The following is a 26,833-nucleotide window of genomic DNA, read 5'->3' as shown; positions in this document are numbered from 1 at the left end:
AACTTATTTAGTTAGAATTATTTTGTTGATATGACTTAATTATTTTGTAATAAGAGCATTAAATCTATTAAAACCAACTCATCCAAACCAAAGAAATGGTAAATGATTTTATGTTTGCGTCCGAATTGACTCAAAAATGTTGCTTTTATTTTAGTTATTTAGGGTATTTAATAACTGCTTTAATATATGTATGAAGTGCATTTAATTTTTTCTTATATAAACTTGGGAAGATAATGACTTTTTATTATTTATATCCTATTAACTTAATAAAGACACAAAAATTTTAAAAGCTCTAGGCAAACAGTTTATTTCAAACAAAATAAAAGTAATCAATCTACACATTTTCGTAAATAATAAAAAATAAAAGTAAATTGCAAATAAAACTTAAAAAACAATGATTTATTGACAATTTGTTTAGGCAATTTAGTTTTAGAGTAGTAGTGTAGTATAAAGTTATATTTGCTTTGCCACTAATATACTCCATGTATCTACATTTATTTTTTATTATATAATGTAAATTTGATCATAAAAAAATAAAGTGTAATAAACAAATAATTGTACAAGCTTCAACAGCAACTCAACATAATATGCTTACTGATATTCATCATACTTTAATTGCAGTATGATGTTATCTTGAAAAAATCAAGTAAATAATTAATAAAGCCCGATTTATGAAAGTTGTTTTAAAATAGTATACATTATAGTGTTTTTCAGATTCCTTCGATTTTTTTTAAATTATAATTAATATACAATTTCAAGATTTTGATATCCTAGGCTTAAGTTACATGAGCCCCAAGATTTGACACTGGTTGATTTATATAAGAAATAAATAACTTCACTTATCAGTCTCAACACTTTAAAATCTATTTACAATATTGTTATAAATTCACCCTAAGTCAAGTAACATACTGATTACACCTAAGTGAAAGCATTAAAGCATAACTTATCCAAAGTAAGTAAATATTTTATCACAACAGAATGTTCTGTTATAATTAATTTTGTAACAACAAACAAATGGAATGATAAATAATTTTTACATCATATTATTATTATATGAAATTCATGTTTAAATTTTAAATAGAGAGAACATTTAAAGCATATAAACCTCTAGCCTAATGCCATTAATGAATTAACCATAATCGATTAAGTATGAAATTTACAAAAAAAAATATAAATAGCATCATTATGCATTATGAATGACTCAAGACCATATCTCATGATTTTTCTACCTTTACTTATTGAATTAACATTTAATAGAGCATTACTTTTTAGAATATCAATATATTGGGGCAAATTACTTTAAACTAATGCATAATTTTAAAGTAATAATACTTTTTGATAAGCACATACATTTTATGGTTTCTTTTCACAATATAGAACATTACAATATAATTTATGTAGTTTTAAAGTGTAAGCTTCAACTGTAGAACATCATTTCCTTCAGTGCTTTTTCATTTGCATAGAATGAAATCTTAAAAGCGATTATTGAAGGAAGACAAGACTAGATGAGTAGGCTATATTATAAATTGCATACTCATTTAAAAAAAATACTTATTTTATGGTGTTACTCAATTTTATATGTAAGAAACAAAATAAAGAATATCAATTTAATAATAACTACATCCAAAAACAAACAGAGTACTCTAAAAAGGTTTTTTTGAAATAATAACATTTCTGCAAATTTGAAAAACTGATAACCAAATAAATATGAAAAATTCAAGGGCTATGAATTTATGGTGATCGTTTTTTTTTTAATGAGCAATAAAGATACTGATCGGTGTATGTCACCATAAAAATGGTTACCACTAGATTTTAATTAAGTTATTGTAATTTTGTGCATCTGTCCAAACTAGTTAGTTACCAGTAATGGAATGTAGTGTGTATATACCATTCAGTCTTATGGCCGAGTTGAATTAATATTTTGTCTTAAAAAAGTTACAATTCACAAAAAAAATATTGAAGATTTTTTTAAATCTTATTTAATAACATTTGCTTCCATTCAGCTGAACTATTCCATATAGACAATTGAGTGTTTCCTCGGAGATGATTATATTTAATATAAATATCTATATTTACTTTATAACATTGATATTAGCTTTTTTAAAGTATTCTGAAATGCTTAAAAATCCTTTTCACTACAGTGATAAATATAAAATTGATACTAAATATAACATTATACAGATCATAAATTAAATTCAAGAGAAATAAAAAATAACAACTTACACATTAATTTTATAATCGATTGCAATACCTTTTATATATAAATTACTTGTAAACATATATATGTTGAGATTAAAAGGAATTTTATGTGATTTAACAACACAACTATATATTTTGTTTTAATTTTGTTACAGACTAGCACAGGGGATTTCCGTTGAGCTCTTGCTGCATCAAAATTATATCACTGTAGAAGTTATATATTTATAAGTTTTAATTTACCTTTAAAGAATTAGTTAATGTCAATTTACATATCATTTTATTACTTCATCCTACCAATATATCACTTTTTAAAATGTTTATTGCATGTGTAAGATTATAGTTTTACTAGGGTGACTCTAAAATTTTGTAAAAGTGAGGTATTTTTACCATCCCTCTTTTGTATTATTATACTTGCTTTAATAACAACTTGATATCCGTTAATAATGAAAGATAATAAGAGTCACTTAGATTCTGACTTCAGTAATAATGAAAACACATTAAATCACTATACACACATTCATTAACACTGAATTTAGGTGGGCATCGTCTGTGACACTTTGGTTTCACTCTCACGCGCACTTATGTTGCCATTATGATCGAAAATGGGCAATCCATTTATCACTATTGATCAAACACGCGAAACACGCTCGCTTGTGAGTTAATATACATATATATGTAGTACTACATCATTAATCAATCCAACCGTAGCTTGTGTTAGGAGAACGGGGCGAGCGAGAGGGGTTCGCACGAGGTGCGCGGGAGGGGTGATAGCATCAGAGCACGCAGGCGGCAAACAATGCCATGGCGCGTCAGGGCGGCGGGTTCTGCGCATGTTGTGCATGCGACGCTGTGCGTTCGGGAAGCGCGGGCGCGTTTTCTTCGGCCCCCGCACCGCCACCACGCATCCGCATCACGTATGCGTAAGTGCGATACCTCTTAATCTGTTAAGTTGAATAAAATATTAAAGTGATTAATTATAAATATTAAATATATTAAAATGTTTTCTCAGAACTATTGAGATATTATCTCGGACAAGCGATACCTCATGCACGAGGTAATGATCTTTATCGCGATGAGCGTGTGGATGATCGCGCGCATGCCTCAGAGCCGCCAACTCCTCTTCCAGGCGCGCAGCTCGCTCTTCGTGGTCCGCTAGCTGCTCCCGCTATAAACAATATTGGCAATAAATGTTGACTATTTCGTGTTACACATACAATTAATTTGTTTATTCAAATAATAAAAATTTCAACCATAGATAATTTGGTGTGTGTGCAAGGCAACAGAGGTCGTTGGAACTTGCGTTGCGAACCCACAGCTCCAGCTAGTGGGGGCGCGGAGTATGCCGCGCAGACGAAGTTTATAGTCTCCACCCATGAGCACAGCTCTTTTGAGTCACTGGAATATTATAATGTCGTGTGTGTTTAATATACATAACATGAATTAAATTTTCAATTATAAATAGATTAAACCATATATGATCTTTCGCCGTTATACTTTACTAAGCTATTTTTACCTTGTTTGAAAAAGATATTCTGCTTGATCGGCAGTTTGTAATCTGAATACATGTTGTTTTTTTGTGTAGTCCGTGGCTTTCGTTGCTAGCGCGTGATGTATTCTGCAAAGATTTAAAAATAAATTACACCAATATAAACAAGTATTATTCATTTTATTATTTTTCTACTGTTTAATTTTACTATTTTTTATTTTGGCTTTGTAATCTAATTATAGTCATTGTTTACCTGATTGCGTTGTGTAGGTTGTCTGACATTTGACTCCGCCGGAAACCATGTTCATCTTTGTGCAGGTATAGGACTAGATCTCGCAAAGTACAGTAGAACATTTTCCAACCTCGTCGACCAAAAGGTGCTAAAACAATAATACTACGTAAGACTAGACGTCAATAAAATATTTCACTTGCACTTTGTTTACCTGACAACAATATTCAATCTACAGGTTTTATAAAATAAAGTTATGCCAACAATTAGACTTGCTCGTAAATGAAACCATTTCAAAACTGGTGGGATCACCACTCTATGAATTAGAGATTTTTTTTTAAATTAATTTTATCAAATTAAATATATTATATTATTAGACAATTTCAAAATTATGCAAAACTTACTCTTTTTTCCGTTAGCGTCAAAGCAACATTTCCGCATAACATAGCCTTTTTTGTACTCGATAGCGCGACTTTGGTCAGGCAAGTCCAGGAAAGGGTTACTACCCACCGGCGCAGAGGAACGGTTTTCACCGCTAGAAGGAGCCACCTCCACGTCACTGTATCACATAAATGCATAACGTAATAGACCCAATCATTATTAGTGGGTAAATGAAATTTTATATATCGTAGGGACAATATAAAATTATCTCTAATTAAGGATAATTAATTAAAGAAACGACTTACAGTGCCCACTGTAGCGGCTGGTTGCGTATCGCGTGGTAGAGATGCTTGAGGGTGTCCCGCGGGAAGTTGTCTCCGTCGTTGAGCTCGGCGAGGTTCTCGATGAACTCCGCGCACGACATGCGGCGGAACGTGCCGCCGCCGCCGCACCCGTGCAGGTCCGTGTTCAGCAGCATTATAGCGCAGGTCAGCGTGTGGACCGCGTCTGATGATAACAATTACAATATTTTTATCAATATATATATAACAACACTACTAAAATCGATTATGTGAAATTAATACATGTCTTTAACCTGACGTGTAACAAATTCTTTAGTAAAAACGTTATTTGTAATCACATAATGTAAAGCTACCTTGCGAATTGAAAGCCCCAGGGTTACACTCGAGGTATCGACGAGAGAAATGTACGAGGACTCGTTCTCTTTCCTGTGTCTCGCCGCTAAGTGCGAAACGAGCTAAGAATGTCCTCAACGCCTCGTCCAGCGTCGTACCGCTGAATTCAAAGTGTTTCACATACTCTTCCGCTACGGCTCGCGAGAATTCATTGCTGAAAGAGAAAAGGTTTACTATTGAGCTTGATTAAAACAAACATTATAAAATATCCATTTAGGAAAAAATCTCAATAAAGTTGAAATATAATAAATATATATATTTTTAAATATAATTATAGGTCTTACTTTTTACTTAAATGCCTCGACACATCTGACTTCTTGAACCCATCGAGGTGATACAGTCGTTTGGCGAGTCGCTCGGCGGAGGGTATGTCTACGGCCTTCGGACTGTAGTGGAACGAATGCAGCGAGTCTCCGTCCGAGCCCTCGTCGGATCCGGCGTCTGACCCGCTGCACAACTCCTGAAACACAAACATTTTTCACCATATTACATTGGTTTTCGGGTTCACAAATTTGTTTACATACTTATTATTCACTATTCAGTTAAAATACTCGTAAATGTCTAAATACGTGGTTGCGTAGCTAATATACTTATTAGTTTCACATTCACGTCATGCTCCTCACCTGATAGCCTTGATTTTCGGGCGAGTTGTGTCCATTTTCTTTACCATTTTGTGCGTAGTTACTATTGTTATTATTATTTACATTATCATTCGTATTCGCGTTCTGTTTCTCTGGCCCCTTCACTTGTATGACTATTCTATAGTCCTTACTGTGATCTCCGTTGAGCGTGACGTCGCTTCCGTGATCTGAGTAGGTAGAATTTGACTTTGCTCTTTTGTGGCAGGGTTCGGAGACTAGTATTGTGGAATCGGAGTCGGACGGGTCGGATAGTTCCATTCTGGGACATTCCCTGCCCGTGTCGAACATGTCGTCTTGATCTTGATAATCCGGACTAGATATATTTGATACCGCTTCCGATAAACTCATATCACCTGAAACGAGATATAATCGTTATTTGTATATTTACGTCAATGTTACATTCGACCGGGAACTTCGGATAAAAGGTATTTCTCAGTAGTCACGCCAAGTCAGGGTGCTACAATTGTTACAGAGTGTACAAATTTGTACACTACTATATTTCCTACCCATACATGAAATGTTATCCCTAGTGGCTGAAGTTACAACAATTTGAGGTAAAAAGTACTGATGAGGTGGGAATCACCTAGACGTGCTTGCTCCAAGTGCTAACGCCGTGATTGTTTTCTTGTGCACATTGTGCTACAAGGCTGCACATCCCGAGGTCCTGGGTTCAAGCCTCAGGTTGGGTAAATAAATAAGTTACTAGGGTTTTTGTCTAGATATCTTTACTATCAGGCCAGTTTGGATGTCGGCAGTGGTGGCGAGAGAGGCGGTGAGCGTACCGTTGAGCGGGCGGTGGTGGTGCGGCGCCAGCGCGGCGCGGTGCGGCGGCGTGGCGCGCGGCGACAGCGCCGACCACGACGCCGACGTCGGCGACAGCGGGGACGACGACCTGCGCACGGACCGTCAATACTTAACGCCGTCATTTACTTAAACGACTCTTGCGACACTCGCGGCTCGGGTGGAGTCGCTCTAATCGACTCTGCCGGAACTACACGGCCGCCACATATCACATAACACTACAAAACATTTATCCAAAAGGCGTATGTTACTACACTTGCATTATAGCGATTGGAGAAATAATGGGGGGGGGGGCGGTGAGTCACCGTGGATTGAGCTATCTATAGCTTTCTTTATTATCTACAACTACTGTCTCGTTTATTTCGATACGTGACAAAGTACAATTATTAATATATAAAATTTCAATAGTCGCAACTAACCGCTGTGATATTCCATCTGAGATGGAGGTCGAATTCGATGTGGCTGCCGATCCGTTACATTGAGATATCGGTGCATTGTACGTCCATACGATCCTAAGGATAATGTACAAGATAATTAAATTGATTGGTATTTTTTAAGTATACTCTAAATACCTTAGTTCTCCTGAGCGAAGTTTCGATGTGAACTATCTGTTCAACTTCCCTTGTGTGCATTCGTATATCTTCCAGTATGCTTGTTTCAACAATAAAAACTGCCAGACTTTTAAAACATGGCGCGGGTGGAAACAAAATCCGTTGCATATTTTATATTTATAAGACTATCTTTTTTTTCATTTCATACAAGTAAGAAAAAAAATTGTGCATCTTGTTTTACTATTAATCTCCTTCGATAGTTTGTAGTTAAATTTAAAAATAAAAACAATTATCCTCAAAAAAAATATGAAGCCAATTGAAAATAATCAATTGTGAACAAGGCAATTTCTCCTTTATATCCTCAGAGCACGTACCTGTCGCGCTCGTCGGAGTCGGAGCGCGGCGCGGGCGTGGCGGAGTCGGGCCGCGCGTCCAGCAGCGTGTTCAGCGATGACGTCACGTCCTCCTCCATGTCCACCGCCACCGCGCTCAGCGACGACTCCTTCTGGAACTTACGGCGCTCTCTTAACAACATGCCAGATTCATGTGAACATCCTGACTCGGTCGGTTCATCATTCTCGTTGTATCACTTGATTTACACAATTTTAATTACAAAAAATAAATTGAACAGTATCGATAAGTTACTATTATTATTTCGAATCTAAATGATTTACTAGAACGTAGTATAACGTTGCAGGTCTGGTTATTTTAAGGCTTCCCCTTGGTTTATAAATAGACAAAATGTGTCCTACATTTGAATGTTTGAGCATAGAAGTAACAGCCTGTGAATCTCCCACTGCTAGGCTAAAGGCCTCTTCTCCTCTTTTTTTTTTTTTGAGGAGAACGTTTGGAGCTTATTCCACAACGCTGCTCCAATGCGGGTTGGTAGAATACACATGTGGCATGATATGTGAATGAAATTAGACACATGCAGGTTTCCTCACGATGTTTTCCTTCACCGTTAAGCACGAAATGAATTTTAAACACAAATTAAGCACATGAAAATTCAGTCGTGCTTGCCCGGGTTTGAACCGACGATCATCGGTTAAGATTCACGCTTTCTAACCACTAGGCCATCTCGACTCTTAGAAGTACATAATATAATTGCATAGAAGTACATAATATAATTGAAGCGTTAGCATTTAATTGTATGATAATGATTAAAAACATCTGTCTCTCTCGCTGCCCCAACGGCGAGTACGAGACAATGCGTACAGCGTATTTTATTTTCATATTCAGTTGACAGGTCTGTGTCTTAGCGCAACCTCCTTGTTAAAAAATCTTACCAAATGTTGGGCTTCATCTCAAGGCAAGGTACTGACTTTAGGAACCCTAATACACACATTATACTTTATAATGCTTACGTTCGGTCACACTTGGAATATGCATCGACTGTATGGAATCCATGTTATGCTAAGTATATTCAAGCAATCGAAACAATTCAAAATAAATTTCTTGAAAAATTAAAATATAAATTTGGTCACGATTTGCCTACTCTACTGTCCTTGAAAACTAGACGAGAACATAGAGACCAATTGTTTATATTTAAAATTATTAACAGCCTTATAGATTCGCCTTATCTCCTAAATAAAATATTATTTAACTGTCCTCGCTTAAGTGCTCGGTACAAAGCCACTTTCGCAACTCCAAATCATCAAACAAATTATTACAAAAATAGTTTTATAGTAAGATCGTGTAGCAACTATAACGATAAATATAACCACATAGATTTGTTCAGCGGCGGTCTCGGTAAGTTTAACTCGATACTTAAAAATAATTAGATTAAGATTTGTTATTAACTTTTTTTTTTTTTTCCTTTTTCATATTTCACATGATATAGGTTTGGTTTATATACATTTTTTACACTTGTTAGTTTTTTTTTTTTTTTTTTAATTACCATACATTTAATTTTACTGTTTTATCTATTTTATATATATGTTCACTTCCAGATTAATTATTTGTGGAAACTGTATTGGCATGTGTGTTATTTAAGGTTTTTATAAGTTTTATGTAATATAAAATATGCTGTTTGTTTCACTTACTTACAAATAAACAAAATAAACAAAAATCCTGTGTTAGGCGATGACGCTGTGTGATGTATGAATTCGTTACGTGAGGCTGTTCGTCAATTTAAAAAAAAAATATTTCCACGAAAGCGATTATTTTCATTTAATATTAGCTGGTGTTCGAATCATCAAAAATGTTTACGTACACGGTGTCGTGGTTAATATACATTTTTTGAATATTAATAATATTTTTTTAAACGATATTTTTATGAGACGCGTAATTCGTCAAAAGTAAACACGATAAGAACTTTTTTACTGTTATTGCGGTATTAGTCATAACTGAATTAATTGAAGCTACTACGGCCAGTCACAGTTCATCTTAACTACAACGCATTATTAATAGCAACGATTAAGATCGAAACAAGTTTTACAAGAAAACGTTGCCACCGTAGTTTTTAATGTCGTTTCGTTAGAATATTTGTCTAATGTATAATAAATAAATTGACGTAGCTAACGTTAACGAGTCAGACGTTTATTATAATGACTTAATGAAAGATAGTGACGAAGTCACGTCGCGCTTTACGAATTGAGTGCGCATTGTTATTATTCATTAATTATTCATAAAGAGATAAGAAACCAAAGTATGAAACAATAAAAACAAGACACGTCAAACGTCACAAATACAATTTCGATCGTTACTACGACCTTACTTTGAGATAAATTATTTATCCTTAAGACATATATTAACCTTCAATTATATTAATTTAAAGTTGTATTGAATCATTTGCGAGGAACGAAAGTTTAAAGTATCACATTAGAATTGACCCAATCGAGCTCTTTATCCGTTTACTTATTTTACGTCATCTATTTACAATAATTTTATCATTAGCAAATAATTTTTAATCCAAGTGAGTTTCGCCATTTTATACGTCGGACTCAAGTCCTCTTGAAATCTAAACTATATATCCTTTATACCTTTTTGTGAAGATATTGCAATTTACCTGTAAGTGATCTTCTGATCTCGAAGTTCGTACGATATGTTGCGCGCGTGTCGCCATCTCGCCAGAGGCAGCATTTCCTCCCGCTGGAGACGCGGGCTGCGAGTTAAACCTGATAAAAGAAATATTAAAATACTTTGATATGGAATAATAAAATAGAATAACGATGATTTAAAATAAATAAAATGACGTACATTTTACTGGCATGGTCTCCGATGTATCCCGTATCGGGCGAAGAGTTATGACGTTGTGAGAGTTCAACACGAGCGGCCAGTCGGTTTTCACTCGGCGAGGCGGGCGTTGAATTATATCTAATGAAAGGAGAGACGATGTATCATTGAATATTAATGTAGCATTAACATAAAGCGTAGACGGGTTCTCAATGAGAGTCACCTGTGGTAGTGTGTGCGGTGTGTCGGGGCGTGGTGGTTGTGGTGCGGATGCTCAACCCGGGACAGATTGAGTATGAGGTCGCCGGTCATCATATAAGCCTCGAATTTAGGCTGAGTGACGCGCGGTCGCCGCTCGGCCCGGTCCTCCGCCAACAGCGCCTCGCAACTTTCTCCGGACTGAACACCCGACCCGTTGCTCGACGAGTTACTCGACGAGTTGCTGTTCGAATTACTCGACGGCGGTGATCCTGATCTATATAAGATTTATGCTTTACAAATTGCAATCGCCGGAGAGATTTATACGTTTCAGATCCTTCTAATTAAAAGTTTACTATATTTAAGTAAATGAAAAGAATAATAAATACGTACTTCAATTTTAATAAAAAACTTTCAGTTGCCTCACCTAAAAGAGTAACTGTCATTAACATAGTATATTCGTCACGGTTTATAATCTTTTATTATTTTACTAGCGGTGCCGCTTTACTTGCGTTAAATTTGTGTTAGCATATTTTATTTATATAGGTAGGCAGTGGGTAAATAGGCCCCCTGATGGTAAGTGGTCACCACCGCCTATATACAACGACACAGTAAGACACTAACAAACTTGGAAACTATGATTTTTGTCCGTTGTTTCTGTAGTTACTGGCTCAATCACTTATCAATCGAAATACAACGATTCGAAGTATTGCTGATTGTCGGTACAATTTGGGTTGACAGGCTGGTACCAACCTACCCAAGAGTAATATATAAAATATAATGCTTGCTTTGGTAACTTACAAATAGTAATTAACTTAAAAAAGTGCAAATACTTTGAAGTTACAGACAGACACTTGAATTTTATTTATTTGTGGACAGTCTCGTAAACTGTAGAGAAATAAAATTTTAACACGGCGATATTTTCTATAGTTCATCTCAATAAAGTTTGAACAAAGCGTAAATTAAAGATTTTCATCATTCCGTATAGAATAAAGTTTCGGTAAATATTAAGATTTATTGATTGAATCACATAACAAGTGTAGTAAGTGTTATGTTATTATTAAACTTTATCTACTTTTTGCACACTTTCACACTTTCTTAGACATAAACATTTGAAGTTTACTTACAGGCAAAAAAGTATCCAAGTTTTGGCAGTAATCGAATGGATTTGCTCAAACCGCTTGAAGTATGAATTAGAATAAAGATTCTAATTCATACTTCAAGCGGTTTGAGCAAATCCTAGCGGTTTGAGCAGTACTAAAGAGTACATTCACAAGTAATTCAAACATCGTCATTAATATTTAATTACAATTCGTTCGAAATAAAGGGCGATGAAAATTCTAATAAGTAGCCACGAGCATGTCGAATGTATAACCGTTTATTCTAAATATTCGATGGCTATAAAGAGCTCGCGACGCAGCTTTGCGTACATGAATCTTCCATTTCATAGATTCATTACAGTAACCGGGTCAGCGCTTTTATTAATTGCCATCACTGTCCCGCAGCCTCGCGAGCCTAAATGAAATTTCATTCATACCGATATACAAAATTGTCGTATAGAATATTGCGAATAATTGTTACACTAGCCAAAACAATCGTCCTGTTTCATGTCGTGAGTCATACATACTTCATTCAAAAAAGTAATTGTTATATGTAAACGATAAATGATAGCCGCTTAATTTCTTACAAAATGCTTTAAAGCAGTCTATTACAATGAATGAGAGTAATAAACATTATTATGTTTTTCATTTTATCTTTTTGTATTAAAAGTCAAGTATTTATTCTCCTAATCGTTTCGTTAATGTCACGTGACAGCACTTTCGTGCAAGACATTTCCTACATAGGTACGTCACTCGTTAAAAGTGTAGGGGCGAGGGTGACCGTCTGCGACACATATGGCACGGGCTATCGCTTATCGCAGTCGGATATCAGCTGTCAAACTTTAGGAGGGTCGGTATTCGATTACACCCACGACGAGGTGCGGCTAAATATAAGACCTGAGGGTATCCGACGGGAGACGTGTACAAGTAAAAATTGGTTCCAACGAACATTCGGCAACGACATTTTAAAAATAAACAACTTTTTAAATTTTGTAACTACAATCAAGCCATCCGAACAACTAAACAAAAATAAAGAAATTAGCTCATAAGATTAAACCAATAAAAACGACCTCTTACGGGAGACCTAACCCAATAAGTATTGGTATTCAAGTTTATGTTTGCTTTATTCGTCATCGGCAACTCTCATATAAATGTAACGTAAACATGCATTACTTCCCAATGCGTTATCACTGAGTTATATTTTAAATGCCTGCGAAATAATTCAATTAAGTGTAAAATAAATAATACTCACTTATCGTGTTTCGTGCGCTGGGGCCCGCTAGTGCGACGCTCTGCGGCGGCGGACAGATAGCGCCTCACGTTCGCTTTGATCTGTGGGTCTGCAACATAGTTATGATATCAGGAGATAATGCGGATGGAAAATGCAAAGGGTAGTCTTGTTTATTTCCAAATTAAATCTTTACTATCTTGCATTTTTTATTTGAAAGCATAACAGATATCGCCTTATATGTGCAATGACTCATGTCCATAAATGCAAGTACTTAGTATGCAATTTAGTCAAGTTTTTATTATTTCTTTGATTAATTCAATTAAATTCCAGTCGATACACAAAGCTTTATTGCATTATTAGATATTCGCGGGTAAGGGCACTCCAGGTCGAATCCCGAGAGTCAGCTATAAATTTAGTCGGCGTATTGCCTCTCTTATTTGTTGCGACTTATTTCGTAAATTCGACCGATCCACTCCACTCGGGGATATGCGAATTTTATTAATGGAAACCGCAAGGCTCGTATTAAATGTCATACTTCAGCCGAGTATATTTAATAAGCATTTCATTTGATGTTTTGACTGATACACTCACCCTTCTTTAACCGTAAAGTGACGGGATCCGACGATAGTCGCAAGCATTTTAGAACTGAAACAAAATAAAATTCTTCAAGTAACGACGTTTACAATCTCAACTTTTCTATCGCATTTGAGATAAATTACTTCAAAACAAGATGTTAAAATGAACAATTTTAACAAAAGTAAGGAGTTGTTTGTGGAGTTGAGGAGTTTTATTGATAAAATCTTGATTACTATCGTCGGAACGAATTTTTCTATTTTGTCCACAAAGGAGAAATGTATTTTGTGAAATAAATAAGTTTAGTCATAAAATTGTTCGAGTCAGAAGTGGATTAACCCGCGGAGTAAGTGTTAAATGTGAATTATGCGATTGCGTGTCGTGCGGACTGCGGAGTGCGGGCCGAGAGGCCGGCCATAACGCGATCATTGCATTAACCTTACTAACTCACAGATACCAAGCGGCCAAACTCGAGGTTCTAATATGTGAATTACATCTTTAATTGCGGAAAAAAAACCATATAATTGGTTATTAAGGCATTTTATCATTTGGGAGTTATTTGTTTTACCTCATATCTATCAAATAGAAAACGAATGTATGTGTTATCTCGGTATATCATTAAATATTAAAAGCCGTGTAAATATTACACGAGACTTATGGATATAACTTTCACTATCTCAGCGGAAGTTCACATAATATTCCGAAGAGTAACCATGTTCCACATCAGTTACTGTCCAATACATTGTCTTTAATGACTTCGAACTGCATGTTAATTTTTACACGTGTTATGTCGTAATAAAAACCGGTTATTTTATGGATTCATATTATTATAAAACAACAAAAAAATGTAACGTTTTATATACAAGTAAAAAGTAACATGTAAGCTTTATATAATATAGTAAGTTAAGATACGATACGTTCTCAGTGGCAACGTCAATTAGTTTCGACCAGTTATCATCGGTGAGCATGTTTTGGAGTTATATATGTCATATGTGATAAATGGCGAAACCCTTACCTTCTCGGGTTGTGAACCGGTTCACATCGGTCCCATTGACCTTGAGCAATACGTCTCCCGCTTCAACCTGTAATTAAACACGCGATTCCATTAATTCATCCCGATACGAAAAGTTCGACTTTGCGACGACGTTGAAATCTTAAGACGAATCACAATCTGTATAGAGACATAGTATCGTCTGATATGTTACTTAGTATGCGTACCACAATCATAGAATGTAAATACATAGTATTAAACCGACATTTTGGAGATGTAGCAATGTACTTTAGTATAAAACTTAACATTCATTTGTTCGTTAATAGTTGAGCTTAATAAATTAATGATGTATTTGAAACACGCTCTTTTATCAAAACCATAAAAAAATCACTTACTAGTACTTGACAGTACCAATATAATAAATGTTAATTATATTTTGAAGTACATTTCATTTGAACAGAAAATCTTACATGTTCCTTTAGTGTTTATATATTTTCTGCCGTATATAAAACTTAATAATGTTAGATTTACTGCTAAAAGAATTATATGAATGCCAATAACCCGAAGACTCATACGTTGAATCAACAGTACCGTAAACCGTTTTTGGCGATTGCTCTAGCTTAATAATAATTCTTAAATCTCTGCAATTTTTAATTTATTTTGACGCGTACGAAATATTATACAGAATCGATTTGTACACGTCATAGTAATCGTAGATATATTTTATTTCTAATCTGCAATATGACATACAGTTAAATTTTTTAATAATAATGAACTAATGGTTAAAAAAAATCTTCTTCAATAATAAACACACTCATTATATCCAAAAATGTGTCAATAAAAACTTGGAACCCTCAGGTCTTAGTTAAATACGTTGTTTAACGAGTGCTTAGTTGTACAGTGATTTCTCTTTTTCTGTCATCATTGATTTGACATTCGAAAGAAAAAGACACAGCATTGCTCAACTAATTACACCTCCTGAGCAACGTTTACAGTATATTTTATTTACTAAAAACTCCCAAAAGCATAAAGATTATCCCAGTAAAAGAATCGATCGAAAATAACGCACATATAAACATACGGGGACAACAGAGAACCTTCTTGTTACCGGTTAAAAACCGGTAGTGTCTTACGAACATTTAGTCTGATCACCTACTGGCCCTTCTTATAACAATAAACATCTGGAGATATGCCAAATAATTACACTGATTGTTTTGATACTTTCTGAAAGAATATAAGTAATTAAAGATACGATTTTTCGAAGTTATTTCAATGCTGTTATAGTGTACATCTTTCGTCTAATGTTATATTGATCGTATAATTTTAACAGTAAAACTTCACTCAAAATTGGTAATTTTATGTAAAAAATATTATCAATAAGATAAAGATAATAACTAAGGCCAGTCTGGTTTCTTATTATGTATACATTCTGTATCTTAATCATAAATATAACATTTTACAAAATATCTGATTCTTCAAATTTTTTTGTATAAAAACATTTTAATTTTAATTAACATTTATAAAGTGGCTAAGTAATCTAAAGAAAGCAATTGATTATAATTTTTAACGAGTCAGTAGCTGTTTAATCATATCGTATGTAACTACAGCATGAATTTGTGATATGTTATTATATCAATTAACTAAACATATTATTGTAATAACTCATAATTCCTATTATAGAGATAATATACATTATAGCTTATATAATCATACTTGACTTTTAAACAAAGAATAATTTTCTAGTATGGGGAACGGTTTGTATGCATTGTAAAATTGAAATAGTTTAAAACTGAGTGCTCATACTATATTCAGAGCCAACTTACTTTGAATTTCTGCCATCAAAAACGGGCTCGCTGGCGACATTAATATTACATTTTGCAGTCATAGTATATTTTATATATAATTATACCGCACTAGGCCACGAGAAACAGCTTTCTTTACAAAACTAAAAATTCACTAAACTTCAATAAGGACAACAGTCGGTATCGTCACTTCCTCTTGATTTAAATGATTCACTCACTGACATTTCACAACTAGTCTTGGCCGCTAAAAACTAGACGCTGATAAATATAGTGACGTCGAGTATGGTTCAAGATGGTATGGCTCCAACGATGCGAGGAGAACAAAAAATCTTCTCAGAGATAACTTATTGCATCGAAATTGCGGGAGCGCAGTGAATGCCGAGCCAACACGAGCGCTTGCCGCGCCCGTCGCCGTCAACTGTTATCAAACGAGGGAGCGCTAATGGACCGAGCTTAGGAGATAAATTAAATCGACTGCTATATAAGGGAGCAGGAAATAGGATTAAGTTGGCTGCTGCCCACCTGGCCTCGTTAAGGGTAAACTCAAAGCAGAGGCGATACTCTTCCTTGATATTGACCATGATTTTCATAAAGGGCAAATTACGTGTCATCATTTCTCAATTAATAGCATAAACTTGATTCTACATGAATCGTTAAACAAAACATAAGATAAGAGTCAAGGATACCACGAAAGTGACAGGTGACAAAATGAGCAGGTATTTAATAGTATTTATTATTGACGAGTGAATTAGTCTTTTTTTCTAAAAAGGATACTAATCATGGTGATTAAGTCATACCACTTATTTATGCGTTTGCTCAGGTTTTCTCATATATATGTTTTTGAATTTGGAAACATTGACGCGCGTGTCTCTCGTATAACTGGTTATATTAATGAAAAAGTTTGCAAGGAAAATAGATCAAGCGATATATAAACATTTATATACGTATTGAATTCTTTTAAGGCGTCAATAAATTCAAATATTATCGCTTTTCATTGCACATGTATTTACTGAAATTATTTATTTATGTATTTATTAGGAAATTGCATCATAACATAATACATAAACATTTGATAACAATATATGTTTTTGAATAATTAACATAAAGAAAGTAAGAATATCAGACATGTGAATACTTTTGTTCATATATATTTTGTTTTATGTATTTGCTTCATCATATATTCATACATAGTAATTATTATGTTTATTTGTGTTCATCCTATTTAGTTATACTTTGAGCAGTTTTCGGGTATAGTATCTATCACATGTCATCTATGTACAATAGATTACAAGGCTGTAGTATAAGATAATAAAAAAAAATTATAGTAATTAAGTATTATAACATAATTAGTCTTTTTAACTTTAACGATGTTAGAAGACAAATATTATGGATCGTCTATTGTACTTAGTTGACTTGGATAAGGTGCCTCATAATTACCAACGGATTATTTTTCGTAACATAAACATGTCAGTAGAGATATTGTCTATGACCACAAGAGACAATGAATATTTTAATGATGACACATAGGGCATTCGTGTTAAAATAAAATAAACATAAGTTTGTAAAGTTTTACATGATAATGTTCAACTTAATTGCAATTAAATTAGTCGTGATTATTAACTGTCCTGCTACGATTTGATTACATTGCTTGAAAATAATTCGTATATAATTATTTTAACTATCAAAATAGCTATAGTAAGCGATACACTTATACCAACTATTGACAACACTTGAGCTTCTTATGAGTGGCTCGTTGGTCTAGTGGTTAGATATAAGGTCGCAGCTCAAGAGGTCCAGGTTTAAAACCCCGGGTCGGGCCAAAAAAAAGTTATTGGGTTTTTCTGTCGAAGATTCTTATTAGCAGCCCGGAGACTGGAAGTTGTGAAGACTGAAGTGTGTACACTTCCACGCCTCGGAAAGCACGTAAAGCTGTTAGTCCTGCACCAGAACTATTTCGGTAGTGTTTGATTGCTGTCCCATTGAATTATGAGAGTGTGGGGGCAGAGTGCATTTGTGTTTGTGCTGCGCCGTTGGCTAATCTCTCTCGATATTGGCCGTCGTGGCCGAAATCGGTCAGTACGGCATTATCATTATCATGAGCTTCTTATAAAATCCTAGCTACCTGTTTCGCACAGGTATCAACTAAGGTTTTGCGATATCATAATTTTTATAGCAGAAATATATAAATAAATATAATGTATAATTTTCTAAACGTTTATATTTCCTAGCACATGTAATCGCTCTGCCCACGCTATTTTCAATGCGTTATTCAAATATGTTGAATTAGTTCTAAAATTACTATTTAGCCGTTTTATACCATTTGCAAGACTGCATGTAAAGACTCATCTTACGGTGTTGCCATAATTGTTTTATTATCAAATCTTTGTTTGTTTTAATTCATACAAAAAGGTAATTATAACAGGAGATGTACATCATGGAATTAATTAATGTAATTTTATGATGACAACGTTTAACACGAAAATTGATGTTCTGCGGAAATCATTTTTATTATTACACTAGCTAACTATTCCGGCATCGCACGAGCAGAATAATGTTTTACATAAAACGTTTTTATCGTAATACATATAACTCTAATGGTTTACGTGGCACACGCCAGTAAAGCTCCCAATCGGTATTTTTTTTACACATTTTCAACTCGTATCCTCATATTTCAGCCAATTTTCATAAAACCTAATGAATTATACACTTAAATCTTCCTCGAGGATCACTCTGTACATTGATAAAATTGTATAAAAACCGTTCGGTAGATTTGTGTTTATAGCGTTAAGACTAAAAGTCGCGGCGGGGGAGTCTTTTTTATAATATGTAGTGATTCGAGCTTTTGGAAAATAATCCAATTTAAAAATGTCTACTAGTGTTTATTACTAATTAACAGTATTCATGAAATGCTTTAACATTAAGGCATCTTCTAATCCCTAGCTTAACTCTTTTGTACAGTAATCATTCTTACGAATAGTAGATAAAAAAGAAAACGTATTCTTACTTTAAAAAATCCGTTCATAATTCCATGTGCATGAGCGGTCCATTACGGTGTACATGATGAACTTGTTGACATAAGTTTCATATTATGATCGCTAGAGTGTCATCCACAGAACAAAACAAGTTGCTCACAAACAACCTACGGTAAAGCTATAAAAAGTAGAAGCGGATTTATATAACGCCTACCTTTCCCTACGCCCATGCACCGTGCATCCAAAGCCTACGCACTATTAGCCGTTATAGCACCCTCCTTGTTAATTTCATGACGCCCACGCGTCATCTATAAAAAGATCTCTAGAATATTTTTCAAACTGCCTAGATTTAATATTTTGTAAAGAAACAATGCCGAGATGGCCCTGTGGTAAGAACGCGTGAATCTTAACCGATGATCGTGGGTTCAAACCCGGGCAAGCACCACTGAATTTTCATGTGCTTAATTTGTGATTATAATTCATCTCGTGCTTTACGGTGAAGGAAAACATCGTGAGGAAACCTGCATGTGTCTAATTTCACTGAAATTCTGCCACATGTGAATTCTACCAACTCGCATTGGAGCAGCGTGGTGGAATAAGCTCCAAACCTTCTCCTCAAAAAGAGGAAAGGAGGCCTTTAGCCCAGCAGTGGGACATTCACAGGCTGTTACGGCAAATAAATAACTCAGGAAAAGCACAAAATTACTTACTTATGTGTTTATGTGATGGGCCGGTTAGCGTGGGTGGTAGATACTTGCCTTTCACGCTGAAGGTTTTGGGTTCGATTCCCACCCAGAAAAGACATTTGTGTGCATGAACATGCCTGTTTGTCCTAAGTCTAGGTGTAATCTATATAAGTATGTATGTAAAGAAAAATAGTACATATAGCATATCAGTTGTCTGATTTCCATAGTACAAGCTCTCCTTAGTTTGGGTTCAAATGGCCGTCTGTGAATAATGTCCTAGGATATTATTATGTTAGAAGTACATATTTGTTGGTAGTTATAAAGTAATGATTACTTATCGTTATCATTAATTTCAAGTACTTAATTTACAACTGCTTACATTTGTGTTATATAACCGTGCTTATATTATTATAAATATAGCCGGAATAATCGTGTTTACTATATATACATTTTATAAAAGTCATAATAATTTATTTTTTGGTTTGAACCTGAAATTATAGTATACGACTTGTCGAGTCTAAACTATATATATATATATATATACTATATACCCATCATAATCGCGTATGCATCGCAATCGATTTTCAACGTGTCAGGTCATACAGAATAGCGCTACTTTTTTATTGCATTAGGTAGGGCAATTGGGTCACCTGTTGGTAACCATTCCATTCATCGTGAACGCATCACCAACCTTGGGAACTAAGATGTTATGTATCTATCCCTTGTGTGTGTATTTACACTGCCTCACTCTCTTTTCAAACCGTAACACGACAATACTAAATATTGCAATTTGGCGGTAGAATATTTGATGCGTGGGTGGTACCTTCGGCTTTTTGTAAAGCCCTACCAACAAGTGAACAACGGTCTGAACAACCAGAAGTAATAATGAATAATACATACAAGATAATATGTAATAGAAAGAAGAGACAAGTAGATTCAGAACTACAGAAAATCTTCACATTACGAGGGAACGAGGAAGGTTAATAGGATAAGGATTATTTACAACGGGATATAGGTCAGGTCGAATCCTTAATATTACAGGGGCATCGAAATGTACGTATTGACGCTTTTGTATTCATTGCACCGCTTCAGTACGTACCTGCTTAGACAATACACTACAATGTTTTCCTTGTTTTAAACGTTTCAACGTGTAACCTTGTTTTGGTAAAGATTGTTATCAATCGATATTTATATTTATGGACTTGGTAATATTGATAAATTTTCAAATGTGACTTTAAAAAATTGTAGTAAGCGTATGTTTGGATATTTCGAGAGATGTTGCTTTTTATAAGAAACAAAGTTCTATTTCCTTAAAGAGTGCACTGCCAGGAAATCATCCACCTGTAAAATAATATCCGCCTCTGCCCGACATTTTAGATAGGATGCTATTTTTATCACAACTTCAATTGCGATATTTATTATGCGATAGGTATTTATTCTTAGCATTTCTTAAAGTTCACGTTTAACTCGATTTTTCCTCTTTTAGTAGAGCTATTTACGCTCTGTCTCATCTTAACCTTAAACCTGAAGAGAGAAATCTAATTCTCTTTCTAGCTTCTAAAATGGGCTGCTAACAATTTAATATAACTTCAACATTATTTTAATGCTGACTTTTATAAGATATATAGAGAACTAGTGTTCGCGCGTACCAAAAAGCTTACAGTAACAGCCTGTTAATGTCCCACTGCTGGGCTAAGGCCTCTTCTCCCTTTTTTTTTTGGGGAGAAGGTTTGGAGCTTATTCCACCACGCTGCTCCAATGAGGGTTGGTAGAATACACATGTGGCAGAATTTCAATGAAATAAGACACGTCAAGCACGAGATGAATTATAATCACAAATTAAGAACATGAGAATTCAGTGGTGCTTGCCCGGGTTTTAACCCACGATCGTCAGTTAAGGTTCACGCGTTCTAACCACTAGGCCATCTCGTTTTTTTTTTAGCAGTTTCATCTATCATTTATTAATGAATGGCATTTATTGATGCCGATTACCGATTACGATCAAAGAGTTGTGATACTCCGGTTTATACTTGACATCGGCTCGCATGATTGACACAACTAATGAGTTATTGGAAAACCGAAAGCCCCCGCGTACGTTTGTCGCGATAAGGCGATACGGGCGGCGGTTATACGAAAGCTTGCATTATTTTTTTGCGCTCGAAAACCGGATTCGCCTTTCTAACTATCGAACTCGTACTCTAGACATGGACTTAACAAAACAAAAGAAAACGTACTGATGTATGGAATGTAAGAGTGTGACTATCTGTATGTTATTATTTCATTTTGTACTGATGAGTATTTATGGAATAATAAATATGATATTTTTTGATATGTCATAAGCGAATGACATTCGTTATCAAATTTAAAACATGACAATGTATATACAAGTCTATATTTTAAAATAAAATTTAACGGCCAATTGGATGAACTAAAAATAGATGGAAAAGAGAAAAACATTTATGTATTACATTCGGTCCATCTTCGAAGTGGTTTGTTCCAATTTCACAAGTAGAAGGAGATCGATTTCTTGACGACATCAAGAATACTAGTCAGAATGTTATTACATATTCATAAATATAGTTTTGTTTTGTTTGGCACACAATTGAAATATTTTCCTTCGACGTTCCTTGTAACGGTTTGAAATAATAATAAAAAAAATCATTGAAAGATATAATGTAGGAAATACAGAACAAATAATACAACACAGCTGGCACACTTAGTAGGAAGTTTCTACATTGAATATTCGATTAAAATAATTTATAGAGGAGATTTGAGAGCAAATCAAAGCTAAAATAGTGGATTAATGTTCGTGATCGGTTTTTATGTAAGTCTCTTGGGTTGTTTCGTTCAAGCTTCATTGAGTATTCTAAAATTTTAAATAATTAAAGGAAAACAAACGGTTGTTGAATTCTAAAATTATATAAGAAGCTGATTAAAATTATTTTAATCTTGGCAACTATTATCTTGTAAACAAATAATACCTACTTAAATATATCTGCACTAAATTCGCATAACAAAAGTTTCGAAACGTGTCTAGTGATTTATACGAAATGCTTTCTTTTAACAAATAAATAATAATGCACTTCTCATTATTTAAATTTTAAAGTTACCACAACAGTCGGTCAATGCTTGGACTTAAAATCCCATTTCAGATTTTTAAGAGGCTGTGCTTTAACTTGCATGTTACAGAATTGTAGAGCCGTCATTGTTCTACAATCCCAAATGGGGTGAAATAGTTCTCTGAAAATTGCATTTAAATTTTATTTAATATTATAAATGTTCTCATATTTTTGATCCCTAAAACGATTGTAGTGAAATTTAACACAAAACAACAGGTAGTTTAAGACAACTTGTAAATAAATATTTTTGATAAATATTTGAAGGGTAGGTCGGCGAGATTATCTTGTAAATAAAGTTCGTTTTAAAAGTAAATTTCGGATCTATCCTGTTTTCACGTGTAGTTTGTTTTGAATTCTTCTCGTGCTCGAAGATCGTTAAAGGGAATAACATCGTGAGAATGCAGGTTGCATGTTTCGGATGTAATTCTGTCACATGTTTACCAAAGAGTAGAGCAGTGGAGCGGCGGAACACAATAAGCTCCAAAATTCCTTAAACATTAAAGACCTTTTTAGGTCCAGCAATAAGTCAAAACAACGGATAACTTTAAACATAGCGATACTACACTACGTGCAAAACTATAACTAGTCTAGTTATATTTAATATTAATATAAATAAACTGAAACAAAGTAATATATTCATCGAAAATTACACATTAAATATACACAAAACGACTGTCTGGTATTGCTATGAGTAAAATTAATTTTCTCATATTACAGCACTGGAGCCGTGCGTCATACGAACGTCTCGACTTCTACATGCCTGTCTCTCTGTTTAATATTTAATGTTACCTAATTAAATGATACTTTATTACGATGACCTCAACATACATCTAATCAATTATAAATTTATTATACCATACCATTTATATTTAAAGTGTTCTTTATTTATATTGATAATCTATATTGTAATATTGCTATATATATAATACTTATATGTTAGACTAGATGTACCCCATGGTTTTATCTACATTAAAGGGGAAAACATAGAACAATGCAAAATTTAAAAACCTAACAATAATAATGAAAGAAAAACAACGCTTTTTATCCTGTCTCGGTGGAATTTTGTACTAAACTCACACATATATTTAGAACATATATAAATAGCATACATAAGTGATAAGCTATATTTTGTTTAGCATAATACTGATTGTATTCAATTCAATAAATTAACAAGGGACAATCTTTAAATTGTAGTGTTCTTGAATTGAATCCTTGCAATCTAACATTTATTAGAAATTAAGTTTAATAATTTAATTCCATTTTCAGATATAATATTACAGATCACATAAACTGTATAATTGCCTCGGAATGGTGCCATCAATCACATTCAATTACTAACATGTAACCAATGAATATATATAATTTATGTTCAGCCTTGATTTCTTTCCCAAATAGAAATAAACCAGCACACATCGACAGTAGTGAGGAGATTGTTATTTATGTTCAATATTATAATATCGCATATATTACATATGACATTTAAGGTTTTGTTTCATGGTTAACAACGACTACATAACCAAAAACAGTTACTTCAATAACACTTCATATAATAAGTCTTGAATGTCAGAAATAACTTAAATATTTCAACATGAAATAAACAAGTTATAAGTAAATCAGTATATTTAAGTTATCTAATTTCATCTCAATGAGAGTTATCTGTATATGTGAGACTTAAACATGTTTGCCTTGAGCTGTGCTGCATGAGTAACCGTCACATTATATCAAGTAAATTTTCAAACACAATATTTTTTAATTGGTGCAAATCTTTCATATTCCATTTGAGCTAATAAGTTGCGATATTGTTTCTATTTCATTTCAATATCTAATATGGAAACTCTCAATTTTGTTAAGATAACAAAATAAGTATGTTTTCTGTTTCCTTTGAATGAATGTTCATATGTGCATGACATTGTCAGAAATAATATTTTTATGAAATCTCTTTTACTTTATATATTTGCAACTGCCTCATTGGTTTAATAGATAGCTGATATGGTGATATGAACATAAAATTCCAAATCAGGTCAATAAAAATAATTTAGTTTTTCTGAAAATTAATTGTCAGTGATAACCCAGAGTTGGTTGAGAAGTTGACATGTTTTACAATAATGTGCCTTGGATATTAAGTAAAGGGTTCACTTAATTCCTGGGCCCGTTTCTTCTACTTATGTTGGATAAATACAAAATTAACATATAAATTGGAACTTCAATAAAGTTGAGGCTGAAGCTCAAAAACCAATTAACTAGAAATATTTTATTCAAAATATAATGACATAAAATTCTTTCTATTATTCTAATAGACTTAATGCCAAAACAACTTGCTAGCTAGTTGAGTCCATTAGTCAATAATATAGCATATTGCTTTTTATTTCATAATTCACTCACTTTTAGTTAAAAATTAACTTATAAAAATATATATTGAATTAAAAATAAAAAGAAAATGAAAAAAACATAATAGCAAAATATTTTGATTTAAATATTTAAGTTTTATGACAAAAGTCATTCATAAAATAATCTTCAAATTAGAAAAAATATTGCTAAGAATGATTAACTTTGATGTGTGCAGATATCTGGTCATCTAAGAAAAAAATTGATTCAGTCCCTTTTAACACCAAATGTAAATTAATATGTACTAATAATAATGATAAAAATGAAAACTGATTATTATTCAATAAGTTGAAAATTATATTTAACTTATTATAATCAGCATGAACCAAAACATCAAGAATGGTAACATTAGGTATTTTATGAGTTATGTATCAGTTAAAATTTTATTTAAAATATAAAATTATAAACAAATTTCACATTACATAAATGCATTTGAAAAAGAAAAAAAAATAAAGCTAAAATATGCCTTCTTTTTTTAACCAAGGGTTAAAATTTTTATTCTAAAATAAATATTTTTACCAAGGGAAATGGGGTCTTATTCTGCAATTTTTCAAATAATCATTTCAATTAATTTTGTTGTTTACATTTTGATAATAATAAAATAAACTTGTTTTAAATCACTTTCAATAATTTTGTTTTGATTTATCTACAAAAGTGTATCATAATATTAATTGCCTATTTGATATAAAGTTAAGTTAGGATATAAAAAAAAACATGCGAAATATATATTTTTAAAGCACACATACTTATAAGTAACTTATGGTACTTAAATCTCTTATTCATTTCTATACGCTTATTTAATATACTATTGGTGCCTTACCTCACCACTACGAGCTGCAGGAGAATTTTCTTCGATTTCGTAAATAATATGTGGCAAACCGGCTTCGCCGAGTAAAGAAAATCCAAATCCTAAGTTGTCACAACGATTCAGGATCACTAGTCTTTCGTCAGCCATATTCAGTATACAGCAGCATTGGTCAGTATCCCTCCGAGGATTTCACTTCTAGCACTTTTTAACTTGTCATAAAAGACGAATGCAATTTATATTACTCAATAAAACTAATGAAAAGATTCATAATTACAACGTACGATAGCAAACGCACCTAGCAAAACGACGACGAGTACAGATACATAAAAAAATATTTTTTGAGGTTCAAATACTGACCATAAAGTATTTTGGGTATGTTAGAGAATAAAAGTAAATAGGAAGATCCACAGATATAGTAATATAATTTTGTTCACATTGAAAATTATAACTTGTGAGTACCGATTAGCAAAATTCAATAAAAAAAATATACAGATAAATCTAAAGATCTGAAAGATATTCAAATTAAATAATATTTTAAAAGTGTAAAATAATATACGGTCAAAATGTAGTATGTACTTAAAAAAAAAAATTTTTTTTCTATTTTTACAAATATTGTAGATATATTTTAAGGCATCTGCTATGTTATACACTTACACTATTGCAATTATAGTAGTAACAATTGTTAAATTACGTTAACATAAAAAAAGAAAAATTTTATATTAAGGAAAAAAGAGCTTGATATTTATTAAATATGTTAGTTAGTAGTTGTGGGTTTTTGCGATAGCATTTAGATATTACATAGCTTTTTAAA

The 26,833-nt window shown here is 33.3% G+C and overlaps 1 protein-coding gene across 7 annotated transcripts in view; it reads right to left on the bottom strand.

The window, feature by feature from the left end:
- Positions 1 to 367: 367 nt before the first annotated feature.
- Positions 368 to 26,833, bottom strand: part of LOC126769261 (PH and SEC7 domain-containing protein) — a 159,877-nt gene continuing 133,411 nt past the window's right edge. The window contains exons 1-20 of one of the 7 annotated variants that reach the window (XM_050487922.1): positions 26,035 to 26,342; positions 14,275 to 14,341; positions 13,278 to 13,331; positions 12,708 to 12,795; positions 10,381 to 10,632; positions 10,182 to 10,298; positions 9,991 to 10,099; positions 7,358 to 7,494; positions 6,852 to 6,944; positions 6,414 to 6,523; positions 5,614 to 5,984; positions 5,275 to 5,450; positions 4,951 to 5,144; positions 4,601 to 4,802; positions 4,319 to 4,473; positions 3,939 to 4,065; positions 3,713 to 3,814; positions 3,450 to 3,594; positions 3,242 to 3,364; positions 368 to 3,140 (exon numbers count right to left, since the gene is read on the bottom strand). In XM_050487922.1, the coding sequence (XP_050343879.1) occupies positions 3,009 to 3,140; positions 3,242 to 3,364; positions 3,450 to 3,594; positions 3,713 to 3,814; positions 3,939 to 4,065; positions 4,319 to 4,473; positions 4,601 to 4,802; positions 4,951 to 5,144; positions 5,275 to 5,450; positions 5,614 to 5,984; positions 6,414 to 6,523; positions 6,852 to 6,944; positions 7,358 to 7,494; positions 9,991 to 10,099; positions 10,182 to 10,298; positions 10,381 to 10,632; positions 12,708 to 12,795; positions 13,278 to 13,331; positions 14,275 to 14,341; positions 26,035 to 26,169 (2,889 nt within the window). In that variant the 5' untranslated portion in view covers positions 26,170 to 26,342 and the 3' untranslated portion in view covers positions 368 to 3,008. Of the gene's footprint in view, positions 3,141 to 3,241; positions 3,365 to 3,449; positions 3,595 to 3,712; positions 3,815 to 3,938; positions 4,066 to 4,318; positions 4,474 to 4,600; positions 4,803 to 4,950; positions 5,145 to 5,274; positions 5,451 to 5,613; positions 5,985 to 6,413; positions 6,524 to 6,851; positions 6,945 to 7,357; positions 7,495 to 9,990; positions 10,100 to 10,181; positions 10,299 to 10,380; positions 10,633 to 12,707; positions 12,796 to 13,277; positions 13,332 to 14,274; positions 14,342 to 16,073; positions 16,458 to 26,034; positions 26,343 to 26,833 lie in introns of those variants that run through there. The other 6 variants (XM_050487923.1, XM_050487924.1, XM_050487927.1 and 3 more) reach the window with 6 other exon arrangements.

The sequence above is a fragment of the Nymphalis io genome, chromosome 6, assembly GCF_905147045.1.
Source record: "Nymphalis io chromosome 6, ilAglIoxx1.1, whole genome shotgun sequence".
Taxonomy (NCBI): Eukaryota; Metazoa; Arthropoda; class Insecta; order Lepidoptera; family Nymphalidae; genus Nymphalis; species Nymphalis io.
The sequence above is the reverse complement of the archived record's forward strand: the minus strand, read 5'-3'. Positions and strand labels throughout refer to the sequence as shown.